This window comes from Apis cerana, linkage group LG8 (assembly GCF_029169275.1).
Source record: "Apis cerana isolate GH-2021 linkage group LG8, AcerK_1.0, whole genome shotgun sequence".
Classification (NCBI taxonomy): Eukaryota; Metazoa; Arthropoda; class Insecta; order Hymenoptera; family Apidae; genus Apis; species Apis cerana.
In genome coordinates this window covers 11063118-11075512 of record NC_083859.1, presented here as the reverse complement: position 1 = coordinate 11075512, position 12395 = coordinate 11063118, and the positions used below count along the sequence as shown (strand labels likewise).

Genomic DNA, 12395 nt, shown 5'->3' with positions numbered 1-12395 from the left:
TCCTATGTTTGTATACAATTTCTAATATCCGTGAATATTACAAAACATATCTTATTATATTTATTATAATAATTGTCATTATTGATCAATTAATGACAGAACAGCGATTTTACTATATTATTTCTATATTTTTATAAATAAATTATTGTATACAAAAATGGAGTTATCGCTATGATATTTAAATACTGTTTTTGAATCTAATAGCAGAAGAATTATTCTATATTCAATTAAAATTAAAAATTTTAAATTATACAATTTATGTACTATTATAACATATCATTCTATTTGTTTTAATATAATGTCTTAATATTTTTATAATTTGATTATTAATTTCATATATGTACATAATTTATTATTATGTAGCATATGTTATTATTATTACTACTAATACTAATAACTAATTATTAATACTAATAGAATTTTATGAATATATTTTATATCTTAATATTTTCATTTTTAATCTCGCTTCTTAAATAAGACTAAAAATTATAAATTGCTAATTATACATGTATATACATATAAAAATTATATTAATATTTAGAATAATAATAATACTATAATAATAATAATGATATATTATTATACATCTATAAGTAAAAAGATTAACTTATAATTATAAATTATTTGAAATGACAAATTTTTGTAAAAAAATTAACATTTAGATGGCAGTTAAAAGAAATAATACTTTTTAATTTTTTAAAATTGTGCAATATTCTGTTATATAAATAAACTAGTAATTGTGAAATATTATACATCTTGCAAAGTTTTTTTGTTGTTTCTCTTTATAAGTGGTACAACTGCCCATAATGCAGTGCCTAAAATAAGTATGATACCAAAAGCTAAAAAAATGGGTTTATATGATCCTACTGTTTCAAATACAATACCACAAATAGGTGGACCAATTAGTTGAAGAACTCCATTAACAAATAAAGATATTCCATACGATGAACTTAATTTTTCTGTACCAATCATATCTGCTAAAATTACTGTTGTGATTCCAATGTACATGCCTGATGATAATCCAAATAATGCACAAAAAAAAGAAAGCATTGCATAACTTGTTGCCATAGGTAATAATGCTAAAGCTATTCCACTGGTACCAAGACCACCAATAAAATAATAATACTTTGGCATAAAATCAATATCTGATAATGAAGCACCACTGATTCGTCCAACTAAATCAAGAGCAGAAACAATTGATAAAAGTAACGCAGAAGAATTTTTATCAAATCCTTGTGAAATGGCATAAGAAGGTAGTAAGATCATGAAATTGGTATTGCTGATAGCTGAGGTAGAATTTGAAATGAGAATTACTAAATAAATTGGATCCTTTAAAACACTTAGGTCAAAGAATTGTCTTTTACCTGTAACTTCAACCTTGGATAATGATGTCCTAGATGCTGATTTTTCTGATAATTCTTCTGATTCTTTTGTTTTCAATCGTTCATGTATTTTCTTATCTTTATACTCATTTGATGATAGATTGTATAATTCTGGATTTTCACCTTCTAATTTACAGGATGTTACATTCATTTCAGAAATGTTACTTTCTTGCCATGAAGAATCCGCATTCTGATTTTCAGTATGTTCTTGTTTTTTATTTAGATTTAATTTATCTTCGTTAAAAATATTTTCTTTTTCTGTTTTATTTATCTTATTTTCAGTTACATCTTCGTTTTTATCTTTCAAGTCATCATTTACTTTAGGATTATTTATCACATTTTCTGTTTGGAAATTTTCTTTTTTTTTTGATGTTGTGTTGTTATATGTTGTTTCATTTTCAATTGTAGTGGATTCTATGTAATCAACAGATATAAATTACATTTAATATAAGAGAATATTTGAAAATAAATTAATTTTTTAAACTCAGATATTGTTATATAAAATAGTTATCAAACTTCTATTTGTGTTTTTATATATATATATTTTTTGTTTTAATTAATTAGATATAGATAGTACTTATATAATACAATATTATAAAAATATCTATATTTATCTATTATAATATATATTTTTAAATACCATTTTTTACAGTTTTTGGATTCTTCTAGATTAAAAATATTCTTATATTACATTAAATTACCTGTTGACTTTTGTTTATCAAGAACTGGTTCATCTATAGTTAATCCTTGATTATCAATTCCTCCTTCTATTGGTACTGCAATCATATGTTGTTCGACAGGATGGTACAATAAACCACAAACTAATGTATTCAATGTAAGTGCACCCATGACTAATACTGCACCTCTATAAATAAACAATATTTTCTTATATATATTTTTACATGTAAATATAAATTAATATAGTATATATTTAAATTTATATTATATGATATATAAATTATTATTTAATTGTTATATTTTTGACAATAATAAATATGTAAAAAAATTGACTAATATATTATAAGATATAATTAAAATAGCATAAAATATATTTTCTTTTGTTATTTATTAAATGGTAATAATTATTAATGAGATGACAGAATGTATATTTATAGTATATTTATAGTTATAACAAAATTAGAATATGATAATTTTTAGCGATTATATTACCTATATCCAAAACAATCGAGAAGGTACTGCAGAAACGGAGGTAATACAATAGTTCCAATAGCACTACCAGAAATGCATAGGCCATTTGCAACACCTCGTAATTTTTCAAAATACGAAGTGACAATGTATACCGTTGGTGGAAACGTTAATCCAGCTCCAATTCCAACCATCAAGCCATAACTATATAAATTATAAAAGTATAATATATTGTATAACATTATAAATAATTTGTTATAATATAAAATTTTTGAATAATAATATAAAAAATAATTTTTTGTTTAATAAATATATGCTTTATTTTATTTTTTTTATTAATAAATAAATTTTTTATTAACAATAACTTTATTTAAAAATAAAGATTTTTTGGACATTTATTAATGAAAAATCTGCCTTGTACTCAAATATCATCACGCTCAAATCAAATAGTACACAATAATAAAAATTAAACGTAACTTAAAAATAAAAATATCATCTTTCAATTAAAATAAAATCTGAATAATTACTAATAATTATTTTTTATTAAATAAAAAAAAACCATAAATAAATAAATTATATTTAAAAAAGATTTTATATTTAGAAAATAATTTGACTTTTTGATTTTTTATTAATATATTCTAATAGATTTTTTTAATTTATAGAGTATATTTTATAAAATTTTTTTATTCGAAAGTTTTCAATTATTTCGTGTATAATATCAAAAAATTTATTGAGATATTTTACATTCCATTATATATCAAAATAAATAATTTTTATAAATTAATAACTTTAAATGACAATAATCTTTAATTATGTAAAATATTCTAGAATTTTTTCTTTTTAAAATTTTATTATTAAAAGATAAAATGAGAGTGGATATCTTTTCGTTATATATAAATTAAGATAAACAATTACTAATAAAAATAATTTTATCATACCTAACGTATAAATAAGAAACTGAATTAGCAAAATAACTCAGCATCATTCCGCAAGCCGCAAAAGCGCCACCAATAATGGTTACTGTTTTATAAGAATATTTGTTTGATAAAATGCTTGATAATGGACCTAAAATATTATATAATATATTATATAATATAATATAATTTTATATTACTAATTGCAAATATATTATTATAATTGAAAATACTATTAAGATACAACTTCAATTTCATATCAATATATAATTAAATAATTAAAGAATATGGAATAAAAAATCGTTTACCTAAAGAGTTGTATAAAAAATAGCATAAAGCTGGCATCCAGGAGGCAGCGGTGGAAGAAGCTTTGAAAACATGAAGAAATTCGACAAAAAGGACACCGAACGATTTTACAGTGCCTGGAATGAGGAAGTTCACAATAAGAGCTGAAGAAAGAACAACCCAACCCCATCCTCCGTCCGGCGGAACCAACTTTGTTTTTGCATTCTTTACTGTCATACTGGTGTGGAGAAGATGAAGAAAAATACTTGATTAAGTTAATCTGCAATTAAATCAAGCATAATATTAAATAATTATAATTATAAAATTATATAATAATTTTTAATAATTTTAATAATAGTTTTTAATAATAGATTCGCTTGTTAAGAATGAAGATAGTATTTTGTTATCAAATAAAGAAATCCATATATATATATTCATTTATATATTAGATTTAAATAAAATTTATGTACTCTACTATATCGACAGCGATAATTTTAACACCAAAAAAGAATACAGATTTTTATATTTTTCATTAAGATTTCATTGAATTATTACCAAATTATCGATAAATATAAATAGGATTTTAATTGTATATAAATTTGAATTAATATTTTTATTATTTTTTTTAAAGATATTAAATAATTTACGATATTCATAATTGAAATAATATTTATCTTTTAAAATATTTAACTATCTATTATATATATAGTATTTATATTTATTTTCTTTTTAAATGAAACTGTTTCTATTTATTTCATATTAATGGTACACAGGTAAACCTGGTAGTATTCCTGGTCGAGAAAAAGAAAATCCTTTGAATTATAATTTAAGCTACATGGAACTGTTTCTATTCATTTCATGTTAATGACACGCAGGTAAACCTGATAGTATTCCTGGTCAAGAAAAAGAAAATCCTTTGAATTATGATTTAAGCTACATGGAACTGTTTCTATTCATTTCATATTAATGACACGCAGGTAAACCTGGTAGTATTCCTGATCAAGAAAAAGAAAATCCTTTGAATTATGATTTAAGCTACTTTCTTCGGTTAAGCTAATTTTTCGAAAACGAAATGGAATTTATTGGAATTATGAAATTTTGCAAATTTATTTTACAGTATATAATAAATATTTAAAAATTAATTATCTACTTAACTATATTGTTTATTCATTAAAAAAATATTACGTAAAAGATCCTGTGGATCCTGTTTTATTTTATTATGAATTCGGCTATTTGATCAATTATTTGATCAATACTCTGATTTATGAACACAAATATAAATATTAATATAACGTAAAAGACAAAATAATTTCTATTCTATTATAAGTATTAAATTTTTATTTAATATTTCTATATGGTTGTAAAATTTAAAATATACATTTGTATAATAAATGTTAAAATGTGTTTCTCACAAATCTTTACAATCTTTTCGTCCTTCTCCATTATAATAAGAAAATTAAATTTTTAAATACGCAAGATCTTTTACGTACAATCAAATTGAAAGTTGTAGCAAGTTAGTAACAAGACAATTTTAATTATGGTACGCAATATCTCATTCTATAGAAAATTAAGTCAAAGATTTTATGGTTTTATATTGTAATAGCAAATTGACTAGAGTTTCTAAAATAAGTATAATACACAAAAGGATCATAAAATCTATAAGCAATTAAAATTTACAAGTTTTGAGGGTCGAAAAATATAATTTCGAAACGGAACACCATTTGAGGTACTTATCTTAATCTTTACTAACGGGTCCATCGTTACCTGAGTCATAAATTTTCATATAAACTTCAATTGTAAATTTCGAAGCTGGCTTATGAAAGAAAACGGTTTTTTTTTTGTTTATTTTATTCATTAAAATTTTTTTTATTCTTTTCGTAAATATTATTTATATATATATATAATATCATATATATTTTTTTTCATTATTTTTATATTTTTAATTTTATCAAATAACCATTTTTTTTTACAAAAAAATTTATAGAATGGTAAATTTGTGATGTTTCGAAAATCATTAAACAATAACAATATTTTTTCTTATTAATATATTATAAAATAATATATCTTTGATATATTATTTTCTCGAAATTTAAAAATACCAATTATAAAGAGAAAAAATTCAATGCTAAAAAAAAAATTCAATAATCAGAATTTTGTTACAATATTACTTTTAATATGAATTAATATTAAATAATTTATATTTAAAATATATCATTTCAATATTTATTTCATATAATATTTCGTTATATAAATATATTTTACAAACATGAAAATAATGTTTTATTTTATTCATCATCTAAAAATTAATAAAATAATATAAAATATTAAAATTAATAAAAATAAAATATTTGTGTTCTATTTGTATTTGGAACGAAGTTAAAATATAAAATAAATATGTATAGTTATATTTTCTTCGACAAATAAAACGGTTGTTTAATAACAATCAGAATATAAAATTAGAAAAATCATAGAAAAATTACATAATCTTATAATTACACGATGTATGTGTATGTGAATATATATATATATACTATAGATAATTATTGAATGGGATAGTCACGTGAAGCATAGAGTACGCGCATGCGTACACGCATGTAAGAAAAAAAAGAGGTTTATAGAAACTTTTCTATAAATTAAGTCTGCAATTATACTTGTATATTGAAACGTATGTATTTTGCTAATTACATAAAACATTTTACGTAAAACATAAAATATTCGATCTTTTTAAATACTTTTTTTTAAATAAAAATCTTATAGACCGAAAACATTTAAATTAACATATTAAGTAATATATTAATGTTACCATTTCACGTTGCTGATAAAACTCGTCGAGTGAGTAATGAAAATTGTTGCATTTCGATTCAAAATATTAGATCGATTTAAAAGATATTACTATAACTGAAAAAACTATTTAATAGCAATTGTTCTCAATATTGACATTTCACTTCTAAAGTAAGAACTGAAAATATTCGTAAAAATATTATTATAACATCTGACGGAAGATATAAAGAAAGACGTAAATACTTTTACGCGAGTTAAATGTGATAACATGGGTAATGTATTTTTACGTGACCAATGTGAAATATTTTAATATTAATCATTATTGAATAATGTCTTTCGATTCATTATCATTGTAATACGTACATAAGTTAAAGTTGATACATGAATTTTCATATATAAGAATTTTAAAAAAATAATTTATCGTCAACTCAACTGTAAAAATTACATGCGTTATCAATTAGTTTTGATATTCTAATTTGCGAGTTTTATAAAAAAAATAATATTTTTCCATTATTACATGAAATGATTATTATTCGAAATTAATTATTTTCAAAATTTCAAATATTAACCGTTAACATCTTTCGCGGGTCAATGGCTGGTATCGGAATAATTAACGATGAAGACAATTACAATGTGTGTCTTTTCAGTGTTACTCTGGAATGATCTGTTCGTGATGTTGCATGCAAAATAAGCGTTACGCACCTACCTGGCAAGAATAAATGTCATTTTCATTAGAACACACGTTCAATGAAACAGTAAGATAAACGTGCTCTGATTATTTCTAATGATTACATGAAAAAACACATGGAGATCAAAAAAGAATCTTTAAATGTAAAATTTTTTAAAACTTCTCTCTCTCTCTCTCTCTCTCTATTCTCTTCTCTTCTCTTCTCTTTCCCTCTCTTCAACAGTAATAACATAAATACTTATATGATATTTGCAAAATTATCAAATATATTTTTTATCAAACAATTATATTTGTTATATTATATAATTGTCCATGAATTATCGAACATAGTAACAAGTCGCTATTATTTTCGTGAAGAAATTAACTGTAGGAAAAATTTTGGAAAAAATATTTATCGTGATATATTCGAATTTACGATAAAGAATAAATCAAATAAAATTTTAAATATTTAAATAATCGGTTATTCTTGCGTGAGAAATAAATTTTCAGTAGTAACATGAGACTTTAATTACCACGAAGCAATTGACACTTTGCTAAACGTACTTGCACGTGTTAAAATTGCGCGTCAATCGAACAAGCATGTTCTAATAGATACATTTTAAGAAACTTTTATTTTGCTTATCATTAAAAATCTTATCATTTACCAAAGAAAAAGTAAAAAAAAAAAAAAAAAGAAAGAAAAAAAAAGAACGAAACGAAGAAATTTATTATAGCAATTATATTTATTTTGATTATTAAAAAATCAAATTAATGCAATCTTAACGCGAAAATTTATATAAAAATTTCAAATGAATATAATAAATATCTATAATCATCGTTTTATTCAAGAGAGATATTATATTATTCGAATTTTCGAATTTATTTTCAATACAAAGTTTCGAATATACATGTATTCAAATACAAATTTCAACTTTATTGTAATAAAAATATTTCTTTTTCTTAATAAAATAATAGAAAAGATTATTTCCTTTATGTTATAAAAATTTTAAGAAAAAAAAATCGAAAAATATTCTGAAATTAAGTAAAACTTTCAATTATTATTGAAAGTTATTAAATTATGTATTGTCTAGCAGCACAATTGTTGGATCATTTTTCATAAAGGTCAAATAACGTTAGAAGAGGAAATACCACTGTAAGTTAGCGGCAATGCCTTGGGCGATACGAAGATTTTAAATTACTGACGTTAAGTGACGCTGGAACAGACCTCCAAGAATGTAAGAAACTTCTTAAATATCCCTATCTCTGCACCTCTTATGGACTCTTTACGCGGAAACAAGTCCTGCAACTTATACCGTAAATGTGCTGATATTGCTAAGTACGGATATCTAAAAATAGCCTCTTCTTCACCGGGTTCATTTCGATAAAAATCCAAGACCTTAAACTTGCCGCATCCGCTTCTAAGGTTTTTATCGTTGGCAAAAGGGAAGAAAAAAAAGAAGGAATCTCTAAAACAAAAAAAAGGAAAAAAAAAAAAAAAAAGATGCGAATACACCGAGGAGTAAAACTCTCGAGAATATTTTCACAAGTGGACACTATTGAGAGTGAAAGTTATTGTCGGACAGTCATTCTTAACGCAGTGTCCATTTACAAGAAATAACTCTCGAGAGCAACTCGCAAGAGTTTTACTTTCAAACGTATTCGTATTCTAACAATGATGTTAATCGGACATTAAATATGTATATATTCTCACGTTTTCGATTTTGATCATTGAATTAATATACATTCGTTCATTATTTGATTTTATATTATAAGCAATTAATATTTAAAATTAAATATAGAAAAAATATTATCTTAAAATGAAGAAATAATTGATTTTTTTTTAAGAAAAAAATTAAGTAAATTGTAATACAAATAATATATAGATAAATAACAATATAGATAATAAATAAATAGATAACTGAATTTTAATTTAGTTACTAGCGATTAAGTAACTAGATACTAAATAAAAGAACTAGTAATACTTAAAATAAAAAATAAAAATGTAAAAAATAATAATAAATAGATAAGATGAAGTTTATAATCGAAAAAAATAGTAGTAAATCGTGGTAAAAGGTATGATGAAAAAAATGATGAATTAAAACATAAATAATATAAATCAAATTAAACAGTTTACTAAATAAAAAAAAAAGTAAGGAAAAATCTAAATCTGAATAATAAAAAATTATTACAGTTATGAAAAAGAATGTAAAATAGTAAAAAACGATATTACCGATAATAAAAATGTCGAATGGTATCAAATCATAAAAATAGCGTTATAATTATGAAAAATGACACTAAATAACAAACAAAATATTGCAATAAGTGGCACAGAATGGTACAAAATCGTAAAAAAAAGTATTGCAGTTATAAAAAAACGATACCAAAAATAGGAGGAAACAATGCAAAGAAATAGAGAAAACAACGGATCGTAAAAGAAAAAAAAACCATACGTTTTAAACATTAAAGCTTTACGAATAAATAAGAATATTTTACGTGCAAGTTATTAGTCATACTGTGCTTGTTATCGTAATCATCCAATAACTCAAGTCAACCAACAATTTACATTAATATTTTCCTCTTACAAAGATGTCTTGTCTTAGGAAGACACGAGGGAAAGATGAGTCATCAGAATTTCTATCATCATAAATCTTTAACATTATTATATTTTTTTGTTTTGCTATACAAAAATTTCCATCGGTTCTTTTGGGACAGATGAAATTGCAATAAAGATTTTTTTACAAGCGCGTTATATGATGCTTCATGGAAGATTATTTTTAGCCAGATCTTTGGATTTTACTGTTTATAAAAGCAATTTAATCGGTGACTATCTTTAGTATTGCTCACAATATTACGAAGGTTTTTTTAAACAGCAAACAGGTAAATCATAGAGTCATTAAATATCGAATTCCTTGAAAACTCATGTTAATTGTAATATGCATGCGCATATTAATATTTTTCAACATCATTAAAAAGATAGAAACATCGCTTTCGCATAAAAATAGTATTTATTAAATAGAAAAGCAATGGATCGATCATTTAGGAAAAAACATCGATTTTATGCTATCTTACCGCGAAATCTGAAATCACATGTCGATTCAATTGTATAATTTATTTGTTTGTCTTTTTTTTCTTGGAAATTAAATAGCAGTTTTAAATATATTATTTCTATAAAGATCATTAAAACAAATCAATGTTATTATTAAAACAAATTATCATTAAAACAAATCAATCTTTATTATTATTTACTTATTTCGTTACTTTTAAAAAATTCAATTATTATAAGAAAATTGAAAATTATAAAAGAAAAATTTATTTATTTTTCAATTTTTTAGATTTGTTCATTTCTTGAGTTTTTTCAAAAAATTAAAAATTACAAAAGTTATTATTTAATTATGTAATATTATACAATATTATAATTACAATAGTTTTAGATATAAATTTTTCCTATTAATTTATTAATTTATTATATTTATTATATATATATTTAAATTTTTCCTAAAAATTTATTGATTTATTATTTATAAATTTATTATTTATGAAAAAAATTATTTCAATTTAAAATAAAATTTCTTCTATTGAAAAATTAGAAATTATAAAAATAAAAATAACAAATTGTTAAATATTATTTGATATAAAAAATACGAAAATTTTATTAATACTCTATCATTTAATTAATTTGAAATATTTATGAGAAATTATCTATATATTTATATATATTATCTATATAATTACAATTTAAATTTTTATATATATAATTTAAATATTCTTTTTTTGAATAATACTTTTTTAATTCTTAACTAATTTTTCTCGATCAATATTATTTTTATGTGCAATTATAAAATTTATGTTACATATAATAAAAAGAAAAAGTATATACTCATGATTCAATGATAAATTTCTTTCATTTAATTGAATAATATTTGAAATAAAAATAAAGATTTAGAATAACTAAAAAATAATACAAATTTATTTAATATAATAAATAATATTGATAAAAAAAATAAGAATCAAAAATTATTTAGAAAAATATTATAGAAATATATTCAAAGAAATCAAAAACTCATATTGATATTAGAAAACCTTAAATTGAATTATGTCTAATTTTATGAAGTATCACAAGATAATATTTAAAACATAAATATTATCGAGAATCAATAAATGTATCAAAATTTAAAAATTAGGATTTTTTTATACTTATTATATAAAATATAAAATATTTGTTTCATATAAATTTAAATATTGCAATTTATAATTCCAGTAATTAATTAATTTTCATATTCTGTATTAAAAATCATAAAACAATGTGATAATTTTGCGAAGACAATAATCGAATAATAGCCGCATCTGAATGATAAACGTGCACTGACCTGTAGAGGTTCCGCGACCTATGCAAACGGTAGTCGGTCCACTAGACGCTCCGTAACACTAGTTTCTAGTTTAGGCAGAGAAGGGCAACCCGGCCGGAGGAATCTTCATGGGACGTTCACTATCATCGTGAGTCTTGAACTAGACTGTGCACAGGCACTGAAGAACTCGTTCCTTTCCCTCTTCCTTTTCTTTCAGTCCAGCTCAAGCTAGTGGCGGAGGGACACCCGAAGGTTGCCCTCGGCTTTAACCAAACCAAAATGGTTAGCATATCGTGGTATAATATAAATCAAGACATCTTCATTCGTGAAACAATCTTCAAGGATCGAGTTAATAAATCGCAGTGTTCTATGTAAAATTATCTATCGAACATCTGATGTGACAAGAGTTTTAATAAATTCCATTCGATTTGAATTTTCAATCGATATAACACAGAACAAAAGGATGATCTATAATCGATTATGTCAATCAAGATAAAATATTTATCGATTATCGATTATATCTATGATTGCTTATTTCAAATATTTACTTAATAAAAAAATAAAAAGAAAAAACGATGACATGTATTATTTAAAATATAATATGTGAAAACAACATTTATAAATTTATATACAATTTATGTACATTTATGTAATGCTAAGAGGAAAGCGGACGATAGTGAATGGATGCATGTTTTCCTCATATGTGATGACGTATTTACTATCTTGTTTAGCTTTACTCGAATTATTTTAATCAAAATAATGAAAAATTAAATGATATCTAAAAATAAAAATAATTTTAAAATAAATAGTTAGAAACAAGTAGATTTTGCTTATATAAATGTATATATTTATTTATATGCATATTTAGAAAAAG

The 12395-nt window shown here is 22.3% G+C and overlaps 1 protein-coding gene and 1 long non-coding RNA gene across 4 annotated transcripts; one reads left to right on the top strand and one right to left on the bottom strand.

Moving 5' to 3' along the window:
- Positions 1-665: 665 nt before the first annotated feature.
- LOC108000028 (monocarboxylate transporter 13-like) lies at positions 666-11729 on the bottom strand. 3 transcript variants are annotated; one of them, XM_017060154.3, is made up of 7 exons: positions 11543-11729; positions 3751-4007; positions 3467-3593; positions 2553-2732; positions 2084-2247; positions 1365-1796; positions 666-1286 (listed from the first exon to the last, which is right to left on the bottom strand). In XM_017060154.3, the coding sequence occupies exons 2-7, from the start codon at positions 3962-3964 to the stop codon at positions 748-750; spliced, it is 1656 nt and encodes a 551-aa protein (XP_016915643.1). In that variant the 5' UTR covers positions 3965-4007; positions 11543-11729; the 3' UTR covers positions 666-747. The 3 variants fall into 3 exon arrangements, with proteins under 3 accessions (XP_016915643.1, XP_016915641.1, XP_061934902.1); XM_017060152.3 differs by having other exon boundaries at positions 666-1796; positions 11543-11682; XM_062078918.1 differs by lacking the exon at positions 11543-11729 and adding an exon at positions 6531-6714 and having other exon boundaries at positions 666-1796.
- On the top strand, positions 11555-12144 carry LOC114577814 (uncharacterized). The gene is made up of 2 exons (XR_003698161.2): positions 11555-11669; positions 11739-12144. It is a non-coding gene; the product is annotated as an uncharacterized LOC114577814 (long non-coding RNA).
- Positions 12145-12395: the final 251 nt, after the last annotated feature.